The 23562-nt window shown below is 41.6% G+C and overlaps 1 protein-coding gene across 2 annotated transcripts in view; it reads right to left on the minus strand.

The window, feature by feature from the left end:
• The window catches only part of ssh1a (slingshot protein phosphatase 1a), a 151652-nt gene that overhangs the window by 17119 nt on the left and 110971 nt on the right, over nucleotides 1-23562 (minus strand). For both annotated transcript variants that reach the window (XM_060906783.1, XM_060906784.1), the window contains 3 exons: nucleotides 19301-19422; nucleotides 8627-8695; nucleotides 6570-6635 (listed from right to left, as the gene is read on the minus strand). In XM_060906783.1, the coding sequence (XP_060762766.1) occupies nucleotides 6570-6635; nucleotides 8627-8695; nucleotides 19301-19422 (257 nt within the window). The remainder of the gene's footprint in view (nucleotides 1-6569; nucleotides 6636-8626; nucleotides 8696-19300; nucleotides 19423-23562) is intronic.

The raw sequence follows: 23562 nt of genomic DNA on the forward strand, positions 1-23562 counted from the left end.
AAGACGGTAATGCCTTTGATCTATTTCTCTGTTTGAACAAGCAAAATCGGCGCAAAAATTAACCATATCGAAGACGGATTAAGCCTTGCTTGTGTGAAAGACGGTGTCTGTCTGACCCCAGCTGTAATTATCACATGATGCGTGACGCCATGCACAAGGGGTCTATAAACAGTACGCGTACCATACTACAACAGCGGGGGGATATAAAATAACTTGCAAAGCAGTAAATGAAACCGAGACTAAGAAAACAGCCAAGACATAATGGCGGATACGTAGCGAGGGACGCTTTTAGGAACTGAAATAAAAGATCGAAAAGCTGAATTTTTGTGGTGCTAGTTCGTAATATATGCTCATTCCAACTTGCCTGGTCGGGCATGTTGGGGACATATCCCACTTGCCCAAATGCATGTTTCACTTGCCCTGGGCAATCGGGCAGTCCTTAATGTCAAGCCCTGTTCTAATCAGCCAATCCCTTGACAGCAGCACAATAGAAATAAAGAGCTTCAGTTAAAGGGGAACTGAAGTAATTTTTAAACTTGCTTCATTTCTTAATTAACGTGTTATTCAATTACATTTTCGGTTTTCATCTCATCTCATTATCTCTAGCCGCTTTATCCTTCTACAGGGTCGCAGGCAAGCTGGAGCCTATCCCAGCTGACTACGGGCGAAAGGCGGGGTACACCCTGGACAAGTCGCCAGGTCATCACAGGGCTGACACATAGACACAGACAACCATTCACACCTACGGTCAATTTAGAGTCACCAGTTAACCTAACCTGCATGCCTTTGGACTGTGGGGGAAACCGGAGCACCCGGAGGAAACCCACGCAGACACGGGGAGAACATGCAAACTCCACACAGAAAGGCCCTCGCCGGCCCCGGGGCTCGAACCCAGGACCTTCTTGCTGTGAGGCGACAGCGCTAACCACTACACCACCGTGCCGCCCCATTTTCGGTTTTATTAACCTTATATTATGACTCGTATTGGCATATTATATTACATTTATCGGCCTTTTCGGTTTTTAGCCATGTTGAATGTAGTTCATATGGTCCACGGCAGGCGTTGCTTATCGGCGCGATCTTCACGAGACTTCAAACATGAAATGTCAGTGCCACCATTTTGAAAACTGTTTACACAGTGGCCAGATCGCCATATCATTCCAATTTAGATTCATTTTGAGATTTGCCAGCTTCATCAGTGATGGAGATTATTCATACGACTTTGAACCAACGTGGAGTAGAGTAGAGTTGGAAAGACGACAGGATAAGAACTAGTCCGTCGCGCTGGTATTTACGTCATTACTGTCGCACAGTTAAAACGTGCCAGATCAGGCGGTTGGTGGGTTTTCAAAATAATAAATACATGCAGGTATTTTTGTGATAAATACATATTATACTGAGTGCATAATCCTCACTAAGGTTTCGGACAGCACTACAAAACGGCGTCCCCACTATATAGTGAGTAGGGAGTGATTTCGGACACAGGGGAAACTTCTGGCTTGATTACGTCAGCATTTGAAGGAGGGCGCGCGCATCTTATGACAACGTTGGCAGATGTTGGTCACTTTGATTTCCGCTGTACGTTTTACTTCCATCTTACAATGTCTCGCACAGGTCTCAGCGAATCTCGTTTACGGCCATTGCTTTGACATATGGACTGATATATTACATAGCATATTTCAAACACTCAGAACTTGCTATAGCAGTGACAAAATGGCTATCAGAAATGCATTCCTACATATTATAAAATGAGATAAATAGAATTTTGATAATAAAACAATTTGCCTTCAGCTCCCCTTGAATGTTCACATCATTCAAACATCAGAACGGGAAAAATTGTGATCTCAAAGTGTGACTTTCTTTCACTGTGGCATGGGTGTTGGTTTGAGCCAGATGGACTGGTTTGAGTATTTCAGAAACTGCTGATCTCCTGGGGTTTTCACACACAACTGTCTCGAGAGTTTACACAGAATGGTGTGAAAAACAAAAAACACCGAGTGAGTGAGTGAGTGAGTGAGTGAACGACAGTTCTGTGGGTGGAAACAAACGCCTTGCTCATGAGAGCGGTCAGAGGAAAATGGCCAGATTGGGTCGAGCTTTTTTTGCCAGGAAGGATATAGTAACTCATAGCAACTCTTTACAACCGTGGTGAGCAGAAAAGCATCTCAGCATGCAACAGCAGAAGAACACATTGGGTTCCAGTCCTGCAGCCAAGAACAGGAATCTTAGACTCAAGAACAAGTCCCTATGAAGGTGGCCGGTGAGGGTAGAAAGATGACTGCCTAAAAAAACCAAGCAAATTTCCCGTCTTATTTATGATACAGGGTTACACAGGTGTACAATTACATTTTGGATACTTTTCTCATTCCATCAGTAGGAAATAGTTTTGTTTTTTTTTGCAAAAAGAGTCTTAAAGCTTTTCTTCAGGAAAGGAATATCAGTGATATCAATGACATGGCCATGACACTCCAGATCTCAAAAAGACTAAAAATTCATGGTGGAAATGTAAAAAACTGATCCATAAGGCTCCATACTGCAAAACAGAACTATCAGCTACTATGTGAGAAAGTTGGGAGCAACCTGATGGTTAATATCGTTTCTCATTCATGAAGTTGAAGCCTCAAAGAATTGAGGCCTTCATAAAAGCCTGAGGAGGCGCGACAAAGTACTAACTGTATTTTTGTTGATGATGATTTCAGGGGGCGGCACGGTGGTGTAGTGGTTAGCGCTGTCGCCTCACAGCAAGAAGGTCCGGGTTCGAGCCCCGTGGCCGGCGAGGGCCTTTCTGTGTGGAGTTTGCATGTTCTCCCCGTGTCCGCGTGGGTTTCCTCCGGGTGCTCCAGTTTCCCCCACAGTCCAAAGACATGCAGGTTAGGTTAACTGGTGACTCTAAATTGACCGTAGGTGTGAATGTGAGTGTGAATGGTTGTCTGTGTCTATGTGTCAGCCCTGTGATGACCTGGCGACTTGTCCAGGGTGTACCCCGCCTTTCGCCCGTAGTCAGCTGGGATAGGCTCCAGCTTGCCTGCGACCCTGTAGAACAGGATAAAGCGGCTACAGATAATGAGACGATTTCATATTTTTTCATCTACTTGATCTGGAATAAATGACATTAATTAAAATAACTTAACTGAATTTGTTACCGCTGCCAACTTTGTTGGAGGAGGTTCTGTTTTTGCCTCCATTTGTTTGTTTGTTTCCAACATAACTCAAAAAGTAGTGAACGGATTTTGATGCAATTTGGAAGAAACATGAACCATGGACCAAGGAACAATTCTGTAGATTTTGATGCAAATCCTGGCCTAGTAAACTAGACCCACCCGCCTAGCGGCCAAAAATATTTTTGCCTACGAGTGGGTCTAGCCTCACACCATATCAACAAAACACCCCGGGCATCAAATCGTGCCCGCCAATCACAACGCAAGGTTTTTGTTTGGATTCTTTGGGCGGGCTTTTGCAGGAGTGACGACAAAGCTGCGCGACGCTGGAGAAAGCACAACAGGAAAGATGGCTACGGCTAGTGAACAGCGCGCGTTTGACTCCGCTTTGGAATCAGTTTTAGAAGAATTAGACTTGGAGTTTTCGTTGAAACATGAGCAGGAAGAGGCTCTCCGCTCATTCCTTTTCAAGAAGGACGTTTTCGCCGTTTTGCCGACCGGCTATGGCAAAAGTCTGATCTACCAGCTGGCTCCGCTCGTAGCCAAAAGGATGGGGCTAGTTTGTGCAGTACGAAGAATTAATAAACAGCTTTGAAACATTACTTTTTGATTGTTTCTTATTTTCCCGTTATTTTAAATTTAAGGGAAATTATTTCACCAAACACCACTAAATAAAAACTCTCAAACAGTTTAAGCAAACCCTTGAAAAACACTTGAAAAAAAAAAGTGTATGTTAAGTATGTGGTACAGATGCCAAACTTGTGGTCATTATCTCCAAACTTCTTAATATCTAGAACCTGTTTATTAATTAATACGCATTTTGAAAAATTATTTATTTCAAGGCCTCCCCCACTGCTTTCTGTCGCTCTGACTACGTCACAGTCACTGTTGCGCTGATTGGTCAGAGCGTCGGCCTATACGCACAGAGACAGTTTGAAAGATAGCGGGTTGTTCCTCCTACCCCCGTCGGAAATGTCTACGGATCGAGGCCAGACTAAATATTCACATTTAGTCTGGCTTGCCAGGCTATGCATTTTTGGATCCAGGATCCAAATATGTGCGCAGATTTAAGATTCTTTCACCTGTTCCCAACATAACTCAAAAAGTAGTGAACGGATTTTGATTCAATTTTGAGGAAAGGTGAGCCATGGACCAAGGAACAATTGTTTAGATTCTGATGACATGTATGTGGATCCAGAATATTTTTTGTGTGGATATTCTAATATGTGGCTTGGCACACTACTGTATGCGCTTCTAGTTTGAGGTATGGTTGACAAAGCCAGAATATTCAGCTATGAAACAAAAATGGTAGTCATATTTGTGATTTCTTTATTTGCTACAACGTTAAAAAAAAAAAATCTGGGTGAACATCCTCCAAGTGTAGTGATGCCATCTTTTTTCCCCAGGATTGTGATATAAAAACTCTTCTTGCCTTTCTGATCTAAATATACCGTTTGAAAGCAGTCAAAGATTAAAGGAATGCTTTTCTGAATTTTGCCCCTTACCCCAAAAGTAATCAATAAGTCCAAAATTCCCTTCTTCCTAGTTTTTCACGAGATTAAACAGCCACAAGTAAGGGATGCTTATAGCTACCAGTTCAGCATGTGTACAAACCAGGCTTGTAGTACTCGAGTCCGACTCGTGCCCTAATTTTAAGGACTCGTGACTCGACTTGGACTTGAGCACTGATGACTCAGACTCGGGCTCGTGCATGAACTGTATTCGGACTCGTAAATTGGAGACGAGGACTCGGATTTTTTCTTTATTTTTTTGCAACATGCCATTATAATTTGGCGTATGATATTTATATCTACATTCATTTCATACTAATTTCATGCAAGTGTCACACCTGTGCACCTTGGCACGTGCATCAGATAGACTCTCGGGCGTGCTCCAGACAGCGCGCGCCGTAAACAACTCGCACCTGCACAGGATTAAGGCCCAATCAGCACGGCAATATAAAAACTGTGCAAACACACTTACTTTGCGAAGTATTGAGTTGCGTTGCTGACACATTACCAAGCCTTATTTCCTTGTTTGGTTTTCTGATCCTTGATTTCCTGTTTCTCATCTTTGATTCTGCCGAGTCTACAATAGCCTGTTTGTGTCTCGCTCGATCTATTGCCTGTTTTACGATTTTGCCTGCCGTTCTGGATTGTTTACCTGTCTTTGCTTGGATTAAACACACACCTTCTGCACTTACATCCGTCTCCCAACCATCTCTGACAGAATACTTCACACTCCCTGACAAAGAGAAGCACATTCACCAGTTCATGCGTCATGTTCAGGAACAAACTAATGTTAATGGCGCTGAAACAGCCACCGTCAAATGGTGCGGTTGGAGTCTCGTTCTCGGACTCGACCGGGATCAATAGTGGACTCAACTCGAACTCGACATTTTTTTTTTTAATGACTTGGACTTGACTCAAACTTGAACACTGGGGACAATGGCATCAGAGTTAAAAACAGTCACGGCTCCATCGTAAGAAAATTCACATTCGTCCTCAGCACCGGCGTCATACTCAGATTACTGGATTACGATATTAATATAATCAACTTCAGGGTGGGAACAGTAACTCCATTTCATGTTGGGTTGGATCACAAAACCCCATTAATTATTTTCCTATCACAGCACATCCTTAGAGATTTTATTTATTTCACACTGCACCAATCTGCCACCACACATTACATTTTTTATTTATTAATGAATGACAAATTCCACATTTAATCCATTTTTAGTTCCAGAAATTATTTTTTTTAAATATCAAAACAACACTAGAAACAATCTGAAAATCATGGCAGCAGTTTTATTTCTGAATTAAGTGTTTCATTAATACCCCTTTTCCACCAAATCAGTTCCAGGGCTGGTTCGGGGCCAGTGCTGGTGCTGGTTCACAACTTGTTCAACTTGCGAGCCAGCTGAGAACCAGTTTGCTTTTCCATAGCTTGCGGTGCTAAGCGGAGCCACGTCATTACGTCGCTGCATACGTCAGTTACGGCGCTACGTTTACATAAACCTTGGCGCGAATATCAAAGCAAAAACAACACGGAAGAAGCAGCAGCGGCAACAACAACAATAATAATAATGGATGACTTCGCGTTTGTACAGCTGCTGCTTCTCGTCGCTTAAAAATGGCGATCTTTCACGGTCTTGTTATTGTTGCTGGTCTTAACAACTCCGCCCCCCCCACTGACATAAGCGGTTCTTTCCTCTGGCCCAGCAGAGAGTTGGTGCTAGCCTGGAACCGGTTTTTCTGGCCCCAGAGCCAGTTCTTTGTCAGTGGAAACAGAAAACCCGGTTCCAAACTAAGCACTGGCCCTGAACCAGCCCTGGAACTGCTTTGGTGGAAAAGGGGCCTTAGTGGACACTCAGAGCCCACACTGATGGATGCACCCTTGAGTGTGTCTTACCACATGGCCTGAACCGACACGGGTTTAAAGATGTGTGTGCGTCCTGCCGTTGTCACACTGAAACCCCTGGAGACAGAAACACAAAAGGTCATCAGAGATCAACCTCACCATGCACTCAGAAAGCTTCATGTTTCCTTTTTAATGATTAGAAATGAAATGAAATGTTTATGACTCGCAATTAAATGTTGAACCTTTCGCATACAATTCATGGACATCGAACATTCTCTTCCTAAACACCTTTAACGTGATGCATCTGTAATATACAGTGGTGCTTGAAAGTTTGTGAACCCTTTAGAATTTTCTATATTTCTGCATAAACATGACCTAAAACATCATCAGATTTTCACACAAGTCCTAAAAGGAGATAAAGAGAACCCAGTTAAACAAATGAGACAAAAATATTATACTTGGTCATTTATTTATTGAGGAAAATGATCCAATATATTACATATCTGTGAGTGGCAAAAGTATGTGAACCTCTAGGATTAGCAGTTAATTTGAAGGTGAAATTAGAGTCAGGTGTTTTCAATCAGTGGGATGACAATCAGGTGTGAGTGGGCACCCTGTTTTATTTAAAGAACAGGGATCTATCAAAGTCTGATCTTCACAACACGTTTGTGGAAGTGTATCATGGCACGAACAAAGGAGATTTCTGAGGACCTCAGAAAAAGCGTTGTTGATGCTCATCAGGCTGGAAAAGGTTACAAAACCATCTCTAAAGAGTTTGGACTCCACCAATCCACAGTCAGACAGATTGTGTACAAATGGAGGAAATTCAAGACCATTGTTACCCTCCCCAGGAGTGGTCGACCAACAAAGATCACTCCAAGAGCAAGGTGTGTAATAGTCAGCGAGGTCACAAAGGACCCCATGGTAACTTCTAAGCAACTGAAGGCCTCTCTCACATTGGCTAATGTTAATGTTCATGAGTCCACCATCAGGAGAACATTGAACAATGGTGTGCATGGCAGGGTTGCAAGGAGAAAGCCACTGCTCTCCAAAAAGAACATTGCTGCTCGTCTGCAGTTTGCTAAAGATCACATGGACAAGCCAGAAGGCTATTGGAAAAATGTTTTGTGGACGGATGAGACCAAAATAGAACTTTATGGTTTAAATGAGAAGTGTTATGTTTGGAGAAAGGAAAACACTGCATTCCAGTATAAGAACCTTATCCCATCTGTGAAACATGGTGGTGGTAGCATCACGGTGTGCGCCTGTTTTGCTGCATCTGGGCCAGGACGGCTTGCCATCATTGATGGAACAATGAATTCTGAATTATACCAGCGAATTCTAAAGGAAAATGTCAGGACATCTGTCCATGAACTGAATCTCAAGAGAAGGTGGGTCATGCAGCAAGACAACGACCCTAAGCACACAAGTCGTTCTACCAAAGAATGGTTAAAGAAGAATAAAGTGAATGTTTTGGAATGGCCAAGTCAAAGTCCTGACCTTAATCCAATCAAAATGTTGTGGAAGGACCTGAAGCGAGCAGTTCATGTGAGGAAACCCACCAACATCCCAGAGTTGAAGCTGTTCTGTACGGAGGAACGGGATAAAATTCCTCCAAGCCGGTGTGCAGGACTGATCAACAGTTACCGGGAATGTTTAGTTGCAGTTATTGCTGCACAAGAGGGTCACACCAGATACTGAAAACAAAGGTTCACATACTTTTGCCACTCACAGATATGTAATATTGGATCGTTTTCCTCAATAAATAAATGACCAAGTATAATATTTTTGTCTCATCTGATGATGTTTTAGGTCATATTTATGCAGAAATATAGAAAATTCTGAAGGGTTCACAAACTTTCAAGCACCACTGTATCAGCAAATAAAGATGGATCATACTTTATATAACTATATGCAACACATGACTAATTAAGTTTTTGCCATAAATGTGATACGAGTAAGAATATGAATGATATCACGGCAATATACAATTTCAAATACTGAAATTGTATATTACCAATTGTACAATATGTACTACAATATTTTCACACACACACACACTGCAGCTGTATTTGTGTGTTCTGACCAGTAGGGGAGGATGCACTCACCCGTCTCCGTCCAAATGGATCTTTGTGTCGCTCCAAAGAGGCAGAACCATCCCTATAGAGCAGCTTTTACTGTGGGGACAAAAAAAACAAACAAAAAAAAACCCCAACACACACACACACACACACACACACACACACACACACACACACACACACACAGTTACCAAACTGATTTCAATCTGCAAATCTCCTCAATGAACACTGGAATTTGCACATTTTGCCCTGTATATAGTCGTTCAGCCAAGACATGTCTAATATTTAAATCCCAATCTCACCCACTCCCATTATTTTTGTTCGTACCTGTTCGAACAAACTTTGCATATTCAGTTTCCCAAAATATAAACTAATCTCCAATTACTAAACATATGCTTTTTGTGGCTACTGCCTCATGGAAGCGAAGCGAGGCAGTAGCCACTATGTCATCGTGTTGTAAGAATGAGTGTAACAATAGCGCACTGCGCATAAGCATTACAGTCACCAGAACGTCGAATCGTGATCTCACGATACGAAGTTGATCTTGCATTATCAAAGGTACACACAGGGCCGGCTCTAGGTCTTTGGCTGCCCTAGGCGAGATTGAGTTTTGGCGCCCCCCCCAAGGAAATAAACCCCTCTAATAACATCTAAATAACACTTTAATCTAATCACTCTATTCTATTACTATTAAACAAATGTACGGTGCATGGACAATAAACAAGAAGTCATTTTTATCTTTTTCATTATTGTTATTATTGTTATCATTATTAACATAAAGTGTCACAAAGTAAAATGACCACACAAATTCAATACATATCTCCATATAATGGGCAAAAACTCTTCCGCACCCTGTTCAAAGTGTAGTGCATGGACAATAAACAAGAAATTATTTTTAGTTTCTTTTTTGCTATTAAAAGTTAAGTCATCTCTGAAGAATTAACAAATTAAATGAACAAAAAATTCTACAATTCTAAATTGTGCAAACTTAAGCACCCTGTTAGGACATCAATGGGCTGTATTTTCAAACAAAAGTGCTATTATGGGTACTTTGTTATTGAAGTCTATTGCTGTTTGCATCTAGTTAGCTAGGCAGACATTGATTCAGGCGTCTAAAATATTAATTTGCCACTATAATGGTTGATATGAGAGATTAGATCAGACTTACTATACTTGGCTCTATTTGCTTCTTCCTGTAGCCTTCGTTTGCGCCCTTGCGCACCCGAGAGTTTGGATTTCTTCATTTAAGCACTTGTAGTCTGGGCTACTTTTTGCAGTAGATAGCCATTCTCATTCCCCGATGAACACCGCTCCCCCCGCCCCCCTTATAACCGATCATTGTGCATTTTTAGTAGGCATAAGGAAATCACCGACCACTACTGCGTAGGCTACACTTGTTTTTCAACCTTTTTGAGCCAGGGCGCACTTTTTTCAATGAAAAAATCTCAAGGCACATCACCAATAGAAAATGTTGACTGAAACTAAAATGCTGTTGCCAATATTTACAATATACAGTCATTCTATAATTTTCCACGGTACGCTTGGTGATCTCTCACAGCACACAAGTGTTCCGCGGTACTAGAGTTCGGCAGCACAGTGGTTGAAAACACTGTACACCACTGATGCACTTGATCTCCATTCAATAACTCCATCCCTCCTTTTTGGTGGGGTTTTGGTTGCCCTTGGCGCCCCTGGGCACACTTTGCGCTCTAGGCAATTGCCTAGGCGCCTGTAGCAATCGCCGGCTATGATTACATGGCCAAAACAGAGAATAGCCGCGGATGCGCACTTGCGCGCCTGAAGACACTATAGACAGGGCGAACCACTGTTGAGCGCTTATTGTTTCATGATTAACAACCACCACCCCACCCCACCCCGCTTTTTTTGACAAATCGCACCCTGACTACATGCTTTGCTGTACAATTAAATTAGGCTAAGACATTATAATGCTGACTCGTTTTCAGAATAGTGGAAGTCATAATTTTTCTCCCCCCGTTTCTGCGCCCCTGGATGGACGCAGCGCCCTTAGCATTTGCCTATATTGCCTATGCCACGGGCCGGCTCTGGGTACACAAGAACCTCTATGTCATCGTGTTGTAAGAGTGTAACAAACGCAAAACTTCATAACCCATCAGCACTTATCCTGATCAAGTTCGATTACCTGTTCTACTTCTTGATAAACTTCGGAACCAGAAACGAAATAAGAGAAACCTCGTAGTATCGGAAGATAATCGGCAGATAAAAAGATAAATTAAATTCACCTCGTGGTTCGCCAAGGCTCCTGATTCGATATCAAGTAAGTGGTGTTTATTTTAAGAAAATTCACCTTTTGATTATCACAGCTTTTGTTTGGTCCTTCTGAAAGGTCAAATGAAAGGTTTTGTACGTTTTTTTGAATTTTTGGCAGATATATTGAAAAGCTGATATCAAACTTCTGTGAGCCGCTTTAATTTTTTAAATTTTTTTTTTATTTTACAGTCTTTGTGAAACAAAATGTGCTCATTAGCACTAAATAAATACTTCTAAGACAATTCATGAACAAGTGCTTTCTTACTGTTTTGAAAATAGATCTAGTTCACAGCACTGTATTTTGAACAAAAACACAGTAAACAAAATTGGTAACCAAAATACTACGAGCCCTGATGCTGCTCACGGCTTGGTGATGCTTGCAAGAGATGAGGCGAGTAGAATTGAGAACATGTATTTGCGCTATATTTACTGTATGGACATGGAATCAGAGAACTATTTTTGACATCTTGGTAAGCAGTAACCACATGGACCCATAGGGTACCTATTTAAATTTTTTTTTTTTGTGAGATCTTCCTTCATATTCATCATAAGTGCTACCGGGTGAGGTTTGTTTTGCCTGGCAACACTTGTTTCTTTCTGCGTTTGAATGGTTTGATGTTTGTTCGATTATTTTGCCCCCCGGTTATGGTGTAGCTCCAGAGCCAGTTTTGGGTGTCTGTTTCCTCAGGCCTTGGTCTGCCATGGGTTCTGCTCACTATGGACTGCAGTGAGCTCGGTCTTCCCTTGAACATCAGAGCTGCCTAGTACTCTGTGCGGCAGTGCTTCTGTGCTCGCTTTCTGGGTCCGTGGCATGGTGGTCTGAACGCTGTTCTCCGGTGGCGACGTGGTGGCTGTGCAGGCGGTTTGAGATTTAGCTTCGTGTACCTTTTGGTGGGACTGTGGCCAGCCACACCATTGGAGTTACATCCTGACCTCTTTTGGCAGACTCCCCCCTTAAAGTGCTGATGACACGAACATGACTCTATGCAATTTCTTAAATAAACTATACAACATGGCAAACATGTTAGATTTCTGTTATAATTATGTGAAAAGAAGCTGTTGTTACGCAAATATCCAACTTTTAATTGCACAGCGCAAGAAAACTGGGTCCGTGGCTCGCGGCCATGTTGTGATGTCAGCGGGAGAACACGCTGCGGTTCACTGGCTGTTCTACTCTGGTTCTACTCAATGGAAATGGCGCATGAAAACGCCGGTGAACTCTCTAGTGCTAGCTCTTCCTCTTCTGGGAGTCTAGAATTGTGTTGATCTCTTCCGAATAGAATCTATGATAGCCTACCCTCTTTACCCTTTGCCTCTCGTTGCTAGGCGGAAGTTACATGAAAGCCGCAAGCTTTCACAAGCAAATACATGACTGATATCACGCCGACTTTATGATTACATTTATGATCATCATGTAGAATCTATAGCTCTACGTACCTTTATCTTATGTCGTTTCACAACACATGTTCTGACAGGAGGACTGTCTTTGGATCCGGCATAGCTACTAGTAGACCCCCTCCGGAATACTGGCAGTGTTGCCAGATTGGGAGGAATCCCGCCCAGTTGGGCGGTTTCAAGTGCATTTTGGTGGGTTTTGAACATATTTTGGGCTGGAAAACGTCAGCAGTATCTGGCAGATACTGCTGACGTTTTCCAGCCCAAAATATGTTCAAAACCCACCAAAATGCACTTGAAACCGCTCAACTGTGCGGGAAACCTCCCAATCTGGCAACATTGTGTAGGCACTGCTGATGGTAGTAACACACGTTTGTGCTGAACTGAACACCCAAGAGATTCTTTTAAGCTGAGAAGGGTGTCAAAACAATCCAAATCGAAGTGTTCAGAGCACAGGACGGATGTTGGTGAGGGCTCCCACTTGTCACGAGTGCGCCTGACTTGCTTCACCCACTTCGCATGCAGCTCGGGATCTCTGGGAAACTTGAATAAACTTACCCCATATATATATATATATATATATATATATATATATATATATATAATGTATAATAATAATACTAATAATGACAAACTGAACACCTGTCGCATCAACAACAAACTGGTAAGTTAGGAGGAAGGTTCTTTCGCTGACGTCATATAGCTTCTCCTCCTCATTCGTCTCCTGGGTGCTGCAGCCCTGTCAAATTTGCCCAAATAGCCGCGTTTTTTATCATAACTTGTAAAATAGGTGCCTTCGTGAATTAATATATGGATCATCGGGAATTACTTTTTATGTTATAAAACATCGCCAAAGATGTCAAATACGTGTCATCAGCACTTTAATTGTAAAGCGACCTTGGGTGTGAGAAAGGGGCTATACAAGTTAAACTTATTATTATAGCCAATAGCACGGCACAAACCTGACACCTAAATCATCATAAATGTGAACTATTATATTATAGCATCTGACTATCACTCTCTCTAATATGATATTACAGTTACGTGTCCAGTCTTTGGGCCACGCCTCCTAACTGAGCATCATGAAGAAAGTGATTCAGCTAATTAATTAAATATGCGTTAGTTTACAGACTTAATAAAACCCCAAATCTTAGTCATTAGAATTACAAATTAATTAAAATGAACTAAATTAATTCAAATGCAATTTCAATGTGAAGACACTCGAAACAAAGACTTTTACGGAATAGGTTGTTGGAATGTTTTTTTTTTTTACAAAAAAATGTGCCGTTATTAAAAAAAAAAAAAATTGGTGCCTTTTTCAGCATCAAATCGAACGTAAATCCAATAATCACTGCCATTTTGGGAAATTTTAGGTTCTGACCTGAGAGAACAACCTTATATTTGAGGAAAAGCAGTTTAACAAATCCACTGTGTGGTTTATAAGATCGAAAAAGTAAACCGGCGCGTACAGCGGATTAAGTTATAATGTGAAGTGGGCGGAGCTTAATTCGGATAGTTCAAGTTTTGGATAATGCAGTGGACAAAAAACAGTGAAAAACTTTATTTCTGTTGTTTTGATATTTTATCTTTACAGTTTAATAGATGTTATATATTGCAGTGCAACTTGAAAAATTATTGAGGTCACCTTAAACAGGTTAAACTGGTAGCTTACTTGTTAGTTACATTAGCTTTGTAGCTCCAGTGTAAAACTAATGATGAAATTTTCAAACAAACATGCCATGGCTAATTTACGATATTTGAGTCATTTTTTCCCACCAAACAACACACATTTGCAAGATATTTTTAATAAATTATAACATGAAGAACAAGAGTGCTCTGACAGCACAATATCCCCCGCTGGCAACTCGGCCATAATTCTGGTAAAATGCGACTGAATTGAACGAAATTGGAATATGCGTATTACCGACATATAACAAAGAATCCTGTCAAGTTTCGTGAAATTCCTCTAAAAATCGTGAGAGGAGTTGATTTCAGAAGATAAGTACCCTTCCTGGGACGGATGGACGGACATCGCCACGACATAATCCCCCTTCGGGCCTTTCAGCCAGCGGGGGATAAAAATTGAGAGGGAAGTTGATTTCAGAAAACAAGCACACCTTGATGAAATTGCCAAAGTACAAGTTTGTTAATAATCAAGGGCATAACTCTGGGAAAATTTGCCCAAATTAACCGAAATTTCAATCTGCATATAACTGTCATACGAACAAAGCCTTTTGCCGAGTTTGGTGAAATTCCTCCACAAATTGTGAGAGGAGTTGATTACAGAAGAACGTACACCCTCATGAAATTGTCAAAGTGCAAGTTATTTAATCAAGGGTCAAAAGTGGGAAAATTTTCACAAACGAAATTAAACCGCAATATGCGTATTACCGTCATATAACAAGGACTTTTACCAAAGTTCGAGAAATTCCTCCAAAAACTGGGAGAGGAGTTGATGTTAGAAGACAAGCAGACCTTCATGAAATTGTGAAAGTACAAGGTTGTTAATCAGGGGCTGTAACTCTGGTAAAATGTGACTGAATTTAACGAAATTGCAATATGCGTACTACCGACAAATAACAAAGAATCCTGCCAAGTTTCATTAAATTCTTCCAAAAATTGTGAAAGGAGTTGATTTCAGAAGGTGAGCACTCTTCCCGGGACGGACGGACGGACATCGGCACGACATAATCCCCCTTCAGGCCTTTCGGCCAGCGGCGGATAAAAATTATAAAGTGGAATTTAAACTATTCTTTCTTTACATTTGGTGCGACCAGTCCAGAAGATCTACTATTCTTTAGCATGGTTCTCTTCACTTGCAGCTGAAGTGAAACATGTAAAATCTTGCTACTGATCTATTATTGCTCTGTTCACGTCGTCGGCTCGAGTTGCCCAGCGCGCTGACTCAGAGCGTCTGAGTACAGCTCGACTTGATGAGTGTGTAACCACAGAGATTAATGCAGTGTAATAAAGCTCAGCTGGTCTGTCTCATGGATGACGAAGTAGCAGCAGAACTTCAAACGTGAACCACCAGGTTCAGCTTCCTGCTTTCAGTCAGGTCTGAGATACACCTTCGCTGAGTTAGTGTGGGCTAAGAGAAATTACAATAATTAGCTTGCTAGCAAGGGTAAAGTCGTTTACTCATTAGGGTCTTGGCAGCGAATGAGTTTGTAATTTGTATTCATTATTCGTGAAGCAAAACGATGCTGTGCTCAAACCCGTCTCAGACTGGTTCTTATCTAGCAGTGGGGTTAGACCATGGATTTCGACTCGAAGGCTAAGCTTGAAGTTGAGCTTCAGAATTCATGCATCTTGAGGGGTGTTCACACGGCACATATTTGCATCGATGCTGCGCCGATGTATTTTGTTGCGATATATCTTACACCGGTGTAAATTTTGTGGAGCGTTCACACGTCACAAACCTGCTTACTAGAGAGAAGCGTGTTAGCACCGGTGCAGCCCCACTTGCGTTCACACGGCAGTTTTTGCGACCGTGCTATACGATAGTAATAATGCGGAAATGAAACATGCGCATGCGTGAAAATGTACTTCCTTTTCCCGGTTGTCATGGCATCACCAAGCACCGGGAAAACAACGTGGATGAGGACGCCACTGTTGCCAGATACTGCTGACGTTTTCCAGCCCAAAATATGTTCAAATCCGCCAAAATGCACTTAAAACCGCCCAATCTGGCGACACTGGAAGACACGCAGTTCTGTTGTTGTTGATATTCGCCATTTTGGAAGCGCAAAATACCAGGATGTAAATTATGCAATGTCCGTATAGCCTAGTAAACTAGACCCACCCGCCTAGCGGCCAAAAATATTTTTGTCTAGTGAATGGGTCTAGCCTCGCACCATATAAACAAAAACACCCCGGGCATCAAATCGTGCCCGCCAATCACAACGCAAGGTTTTTGTTTGGATTCTTTGGGCGGGCTTTTGCAGGAGTGACGACAAAGCTGCGCGACGCTGGAGAAAGCACAGCAGGAAAGATGGCTACCGCTAGTGAACAGCGCGCGTTTGACTCCGCTTTGGAATCAGTTTTAGAAGAATTAGACTTGGAGTTTTCGTTGAAACATGAGCAGGAAGAGGCTCTCCGCTCATTCCTTTTCAAGAAGGATGTTTTCGCTGTTTTGCCGACCGGCTATGGCAAAAGTCTGATCTACCAGCTGGCTCCGCTCATAGCCAAAAGGATGGGGCTAGTTTGTGCAGTACGAAGAATTAATAAACAGCTTTGAAACATTACTTTTTGATTGTTTCTTATTTTCCCGTTATTTTAAATTTAAGGGAAATTATTTCACCAAACACCACTAAATAAAAACTCTCAAACAGTTTAAGCAAACCCTTGAAAAACACTTGGAAAAAAAAAAATGAGTGTATGTGGTACAGACTCCAAACTTGTGGTCATTATCTCCAAACTTCTTAATATCTAGAACCTGTTTATTAATTAATACGCATTTTGAAAAATTATTTATTTCAAGGCCTCCCCCACTGCTTTCTGTCGCTCTGACTACGTCACAGTCACTGTTGCGCTGATTGGTCAGAGCGTTGGCCTATACGCACAGAGACAGTTTGAAAGACAGCGGTTTGTTCCTCCTACCCCCTTCGGAAATGTCTACGGATCGAGGCCAGACTAAATATTCACATTTAGTCTGGCTTGCCAGGCTAATGCCCGTATGTAATCAACTCTCCTCACGCGTAGCGAGTCTACCCCTGTAGCGTTCAGACGTCCCATTTTATATCGGTGCTGCCCCGCTCCAGAGTAAATTTCTTAAACCACCTCCCGAGCAGGGTTAGATTTGCACCGGTTTAAGCAGCTTTCCGGGGCTACACCGGTATAACTTTGTACCGTGTGAACGCTCTACCGGGGCAGCCCTGGTGCTACACCGGAGTAAAAGTTGCCGTGTGAACACCCCTTATCTGATTTGTTTCATATTTGCTATCCGTGCACATTTTCAACGTAATCCTAAGGGGGTGTTTCAAAAAGTGTTTGAGTGTATTTGGGGGAAAAAAAAATTAACAGACACAATATAAGAAGATACAGGACATGTCGAATTGAAAATATTTTGTCATTGTTCCAAGAAACAAACTTATAACAAGAATGCGTCTATTTTTACAAGATTCAAGTTGTACAAGGAGTTCGAATTCTCTCAGGGTTCTGTCTCAGCATAGGCACAAAACCTCTGAATCTACGGTACAGAGCAGGCTTGTGGTACTCGAGTCCGACTCGTGCCCTAATTTTAAGGACTCGTGACTTGACTTGGACTTGAGCACTGATGACTCGGACTCGTGCGTTAACTGCACGAGGACTCGTAAATCAGAGACGAGGACTCGGATTTTTTGTAACATGCCATAATAATTTGGCACAAGCTATTTATATCTACATTAATTTTGTACTAATTTTGTGCAAGAGTGTCACACCTGCGCACCTTGGCGTGTGCATCAGATAAGGGGTGTTCACACGGCAACTTTTACTCCAGTGTAGCACCGGGGCTGCCCCGGTAGAGCGTTCACACAGTACAAAGTTATACCAGTGTAGCCCCGGAAAGCTGCTTAAACCGGTGCAAATCTAACCCTGCTCGGGAGGTGGTTTAAGAAATTTACTCCGGAGTAAACGCTAGTTTACGGGGCAGCACCGATATAAAATGGGACGTCTGAACGCTACAGGGGTAGACTCGCTACGCGTGAGGAGAGTTGATTACATACGGGCATTGCATAATTTGCATCCTGGTATTTTGCGCTTCCAAAATGGCGAATATCAACAACAACAGAACTGCGTGTCTTCCAGTGTTGCCAGATTGGGCGGTTTTAAGTGCATTTTGGCGGATTTGAACATATTTTGGGCTGGAAAACATCAGCAGTACCTGGCAACACTGGTGTCTTCATCCACATTGTTTTCCCAGTGCTTGGTGATGCCATGACAACCGGGAAAAGGAAGTACCGTATTTTCTGGACTATAGAGCGCACCTGTATATAAGCCGCATCCGCTCTATTTTAAAAAAATAAAATAAAAAAAAGATGATATACAAGCCGCACCGGGCTATAAGCCGCAGATATCTATGTTGAAAAATTAGATATTTACTGCGTGTACAGAACGATTTTGTACTGTAAATGTACATGTATGTACCTGAACAGATTCTTTCCGAACAGTGCCTTTTAACACGGCAGCAACTTTGCTGATTAAAACGGAACAGAACCAAGAGAAAATAACCGGTATTTATTTACCTTCATTTCTCCTGTGTTTGAAACCACAAGTCACTTTAATCATCTTCGCTGGATTTGAAAATAATTACCAGTTAGTAATTTGTCGTGCGTGTTCTATCTGCTAAAGATCTGCTAATTCTTCTTTGCATTGATTTTTCGTCTATCTTATTTTTGATTCTACTTCCGGTTAGAGCGCCCCTAGCAGTGGAAGAAAAATCCACAGAATAGCCGCACCTTTGTATAAGCCGCATGGTTCAAAACCTAGGAAAAAAGTAGCGGCTTATAGTCCAGAAAATACGGTACATTTTCACACATGCGCATATTTCATTTCCGCATTATTACTATCGTATAGCACGGTCGCAAAAACTGCCATATGAACGCAAGTGGGGCTGCACCGGTGCTAACACGCTTCTCTCTAGTAAGCAGGTTTGTGACGTGTGAACGCTCCACAAAATTTACACCGGTGTAAGATATATCGCAACAAAATACATTGGTGCAGCATCGATGCAAATATGTGCCGTGTGAACACCCCTATATCGGGTGCGCTCCGGACAGCGCGCACACCAAGCGGCAGGACCACACCAGTCACTGTGGCAGGACGGTGTGCTCAAGCACCGGGTGTGAACATGCAGAGGAGTCACAGAGAACAAGCGGGTAATGAGCGAGTGGTTACACCTGTGTATATGTTATTAATAATGTATTTATAGGGTGTTTGTTTTGCAGTGAGGGCAAAAAAAAAAAAGCAAAAGTTAGCATTGGGCAAAAATATTCCTTTAGGCAAAAATGTTTAGTGCGTTGTTTATTTATTTACCTGTCTTTATTGTTGAAGTCCATCCCCAGGAGAATGTTTTCCTCTGTGTCCTGTCTGCCGCTGGTGTAAACCACCACCATGTACCGCACACGATCTGACCAAGCGCTCTCCAACCGCACCGCCTGCCACACGCGCGCACACACACACACACACACACAGATAAGAAACATCATGTAGACAGCAAACAAAAAACAACCCATTAGCGATATCTGGATAATGAATGATCTGATCTTTTACGTGCTTAAAGGGGAACTGAAGGCAAATTTTTTTTTATTATCAAAATTCTATATCTCATTTTATTAAATATAGGAACGCATTTTTGATCGCTATTTTGTCACTGCTAGAGCAAGTTATGAGTGTCTGAAATGTGCTCTGTAATATATCAGTCCATATGTCATAGCAATGGCCGTAAACGAGATTCGCTGAGACCTGTGCGAGACATCGTAGGACGGAAGTAAAACGTACAGCGGAAATCAAAGTGACCGACATCTGCCAACGTTGTCAAAAGACGCGCGCGCCCGCTAGGGTGCATCAGTTGCCCCCTAAAAATGAAAAGTTCCTCCGATCATGATGCATTTTTGTTTTTATGTTCCTTTTGGTAAGAAAACACACTGGGTGAAATATTTTGACAAAATTCAAAAGTTTAATGGTGGCACCAGGAGCTCAAAGTTATGGAAAAAGCTGCTATTTTATGACTTTTATGACAAAATTTCGATCACTTTTCATGAAACATTATGGCACCTTATAGAGTATACCAAATATCTTAGATACACATTTTTAGTACATATTCTAAATATATTATCAAGCACAGTTTGAGTTTTAGCTGTTCATTGAATCATTGTTCAGCTACTTTTAAACAATACAAATGTATTATGAATCACATTAATGCTTCTCAATCCCTTGCAAAGGTTCTTAACATGATCTCTGGGTCACAAGAAATCAATAAATGGAGTCCAACATTGTGATTCAAACCTTACACGAAAACATAAAATAAGCGTTTTTTGGCAAGAAATGAACCTCATGGTGCCACCGTTAGACTTTTGAATATGGTCAAAAAATTTTACAGCATGTCTTTATTGGTGAAAAGGAACACCCAAACAAAAATGCATCAGATTTTATGAAAGTGAGGGCAACTGATGCACCCTAGCACCCGCCTTCGAATGCTGATGTAAATCAAGCCGGAAGTTTTGTTTGCTTTGAGAGCAATCAGGAAAGTTTGAAAAAAGTAGGCAGTAATCGTCATTTAAACTCGTTTTTGTGCAATACTTCGTTTGGAAAACAGTTTTCAAAATGGCGGCACTGACACCTGGCTGACACTTCACATTTTGAAGCCTCGCACAAGTCTCGTGAAGATCGCGTGGATAAGCGACGCCTGCCGTGGACCAAACGAACTGAATTTAACATGGCTAAAAACCGAACAGGCTGAAAAGTATAATATTTAATTGCAGTTAGTTGCCAATACGAGTCACGATATAAGGTTACTAAAACCGAAAACGGAATTGAATAACACGCTAATTAAGAAATAAAGCAAGTTTAAAAATGACTTCAGTTCTCCTTTAATTATAATGCACTTTTGTTCACACTGGGAGATTCAGTGAGATGTAATGTACCATTAGGGCTGTTTCACAATCATGGTTGTCTTTTTGAATAACACCAACTGACTCCTGCATCTCGGTCCGTTTTGTGTGTGTGTGTGTGTGTGTGTGTGTGTGTGTGTATATAAAAATAAATATAAATGTGTCTGTAAGAGTCAAATGCAGACTCTGTTTTGACCTTGTGCTCATTTCATTTAATTCTACTTTAATTACTACACTTCAATTCGACTGGTTTAATTCAGAATTGCATTTTTAGCACTAGATTTTACTTGACGTATACTGTACATTCATTCACAATAGAAAGATATTGAAGTGGAAGTTATATTATTTTGTAAAAAATCTAAGTGCCTCCGATGGCATCCTTTGTCCATCAGAAACGTCCTCTCCAGAAAACACTCACCGTGTGATGAGGTTGTAAATGATTTTTTGAAGAAAATATTTGTCTCTTTTGAAGCAGAATATTCTGTTGCTGCTTGAAACAGATGTGAGACACATTTGCAGCAGAGCTTCACATGTGGTTGAAATGGGAGTCCTTCAAAAAGCGCCCTCTCCGGAAAACCACAAGGATCGTCCCCGTTTCAGTTGTTATTACAGTTACCACCATGTACAAACATCGCTGTACAGTATGTACTTGAAAATTTGTACTTAAAATCACATCAATTTCAGTTTTTCTACTTTGTATACTACCTGTAGCTCTGAAATTCTGGAGTTCATTTGCATCTCAAAAGGTCATTTCTGGCAGCAGAGAAACACAAAAATTTGAGGTTTGTTTTTTGGACTACTGTGGACCTGAAAAGTGGATTACGTCCATGTACGGTAGGGCTGTGTGATATGTTCATACGTATCGTGGGACAATACAAAAATATCTAATGATAGATATTTTCCTTGTATTTTCTATACTGGTAAAATCGCAAAAACAACTATCTGGCAGCCAATTTACGTCACTAAAGTCAGTGCTAGGAGCTACTAGTGGTATGGTGCAACAAACACAAATGCAAGCACTAAGAAGCATAACACAGTGCAGGCATCAGCACAACTAAAGAACTTGCACCTAAAAAACATTATTTGGATGTGCTTTGGATATAACAAATCATTCACTAACCAGAAAATGATTATTTGTAAAGTTCACCGCGGTACTGAATGCACGCGGTTATTCTCCATGGATATCTTTCATCAGTTTGAAAGAAAACTACAACCCTGATTCCAAAAAAGTTGGGACAAAGTACAAATTCTAAATAAAAACGGAATGCAATGATGTGGAAGTTTCAAAATTCCATATTTTATTCAGAATAGAACATAGATGACATATCAAATGTTTAAACTGAGAAAATGTATCATTTAAAGAGAAAAATTAGGTGATTTTAAATTTCATGACAACAACACATCTCAAAAAAGTTGGGACAAGGCCATGTTTACCACTGTGAGACATCCCCTTTTCTCTTTACAACAGTCTGTAAACGTCTGGGGACTGAGGAGACGTTTGTTAACCCATTCTTGTCTAATGTAGGATTCTAGTTGCTCAACTGTCTTAGGTCTTTTTTGTCGTATCTTCCGTTTTATGATGCACCAAATGTTTTCTATGGGTGAAAGATCTGGACTGCAGGCTGGCCAGTTCAGTACCCGGACCCTTCTTCTACGCAGCCATGATGCTGTAATTGATGCAGTATGTGGTTTGGCATTGTCATGTTGGAAAATGCAAGGTCTTCCCTGAAAGAGACGTCGTCTGGTTGGGAGCATATGTTGCTCTAGAACCTGGATATACCTTTCAGCACTGATGGTGTCTTTCCAGCTGTGTAAGCTGCCCATGCCACACGCACTAATGCAACCCCATACCATCAGAGATGCAGGCTTCTGAACTGAGCGCTGACAACAACTTGGGTCGTCCTTCTCCTCTTTAGTCCGAATGACACGGCGTCCCTGATTTCCATAAAGAACTTCAAATGTTGATTCATCTGACCACAGAACAGTTTTCCACTTTGTCACAGTCCATTTTAAATGAGCCTTGGCCCAGAGAAGACGTCTGCGCTTCTGGATCGTGTTTAGATACGGCTTCTTCTTTGAACTATAGAGTTTTAGCTGGCAACGGCGGATGGCACGGTGAATTGTGTTCACAGATAATGTTCTCTGGAAATATTCCTGAGCCCATTTTGTGATTTCCAATACAGAAGCATGCCTGTATGTGATGCAGTGCCGTCTAAGGGCCTGAAGATCACGGGCACCCAGTATGGTTTTCCGGCCTTGACCCTTACGCACAGAGATTCTTCCAGATTCTCTGAATCTTTTGATGATATTATGCACTGTAGATGATGATATGTTCAAACTCTTTGCAATTTTACACTGTCGAACTCCTTTCTGATATTGCTCCACTATTTGTCGGCGCAGAATTAGGGGGATTGGTGATCCTCTTCCCATCTTTACTTCTGAGAGCCGCTGCCACTCCAAGATGCTCTTTTTATACCCAGTCATGTTAATGACCTATTGCCAATTGACCTAATGAGTTGCAATTTGGTCCTCCAGCTGTTCCTTTTTTGTACCTTTAACTTTTCCAGCCTCTTATTGCCCCTGTCCCAACTTTTTTGAGATGTGTTGCTGTCATGAAATTTCAAATGAGCCAATATTTGGAATGAAATTTCAAAATGTCTCACTTTCGACATTTGATATGTTGTC

This window comes from Neoarius graeffei, chromosome 24 (genome assembly GCF_027579695.1).
Source record: "Neoarius graeffei isolate fNeoGra1 chromosome 24, fNeoGra1.pri, whole genome shotgun sequence".
Classification (NCBI taxonomy): domain Eukaryota; kingdom Metazoa; phylum Chordata; class Actinopteri; order Siluriformes; family Ariidae; genus Neoarius; species Neoarius graeffei.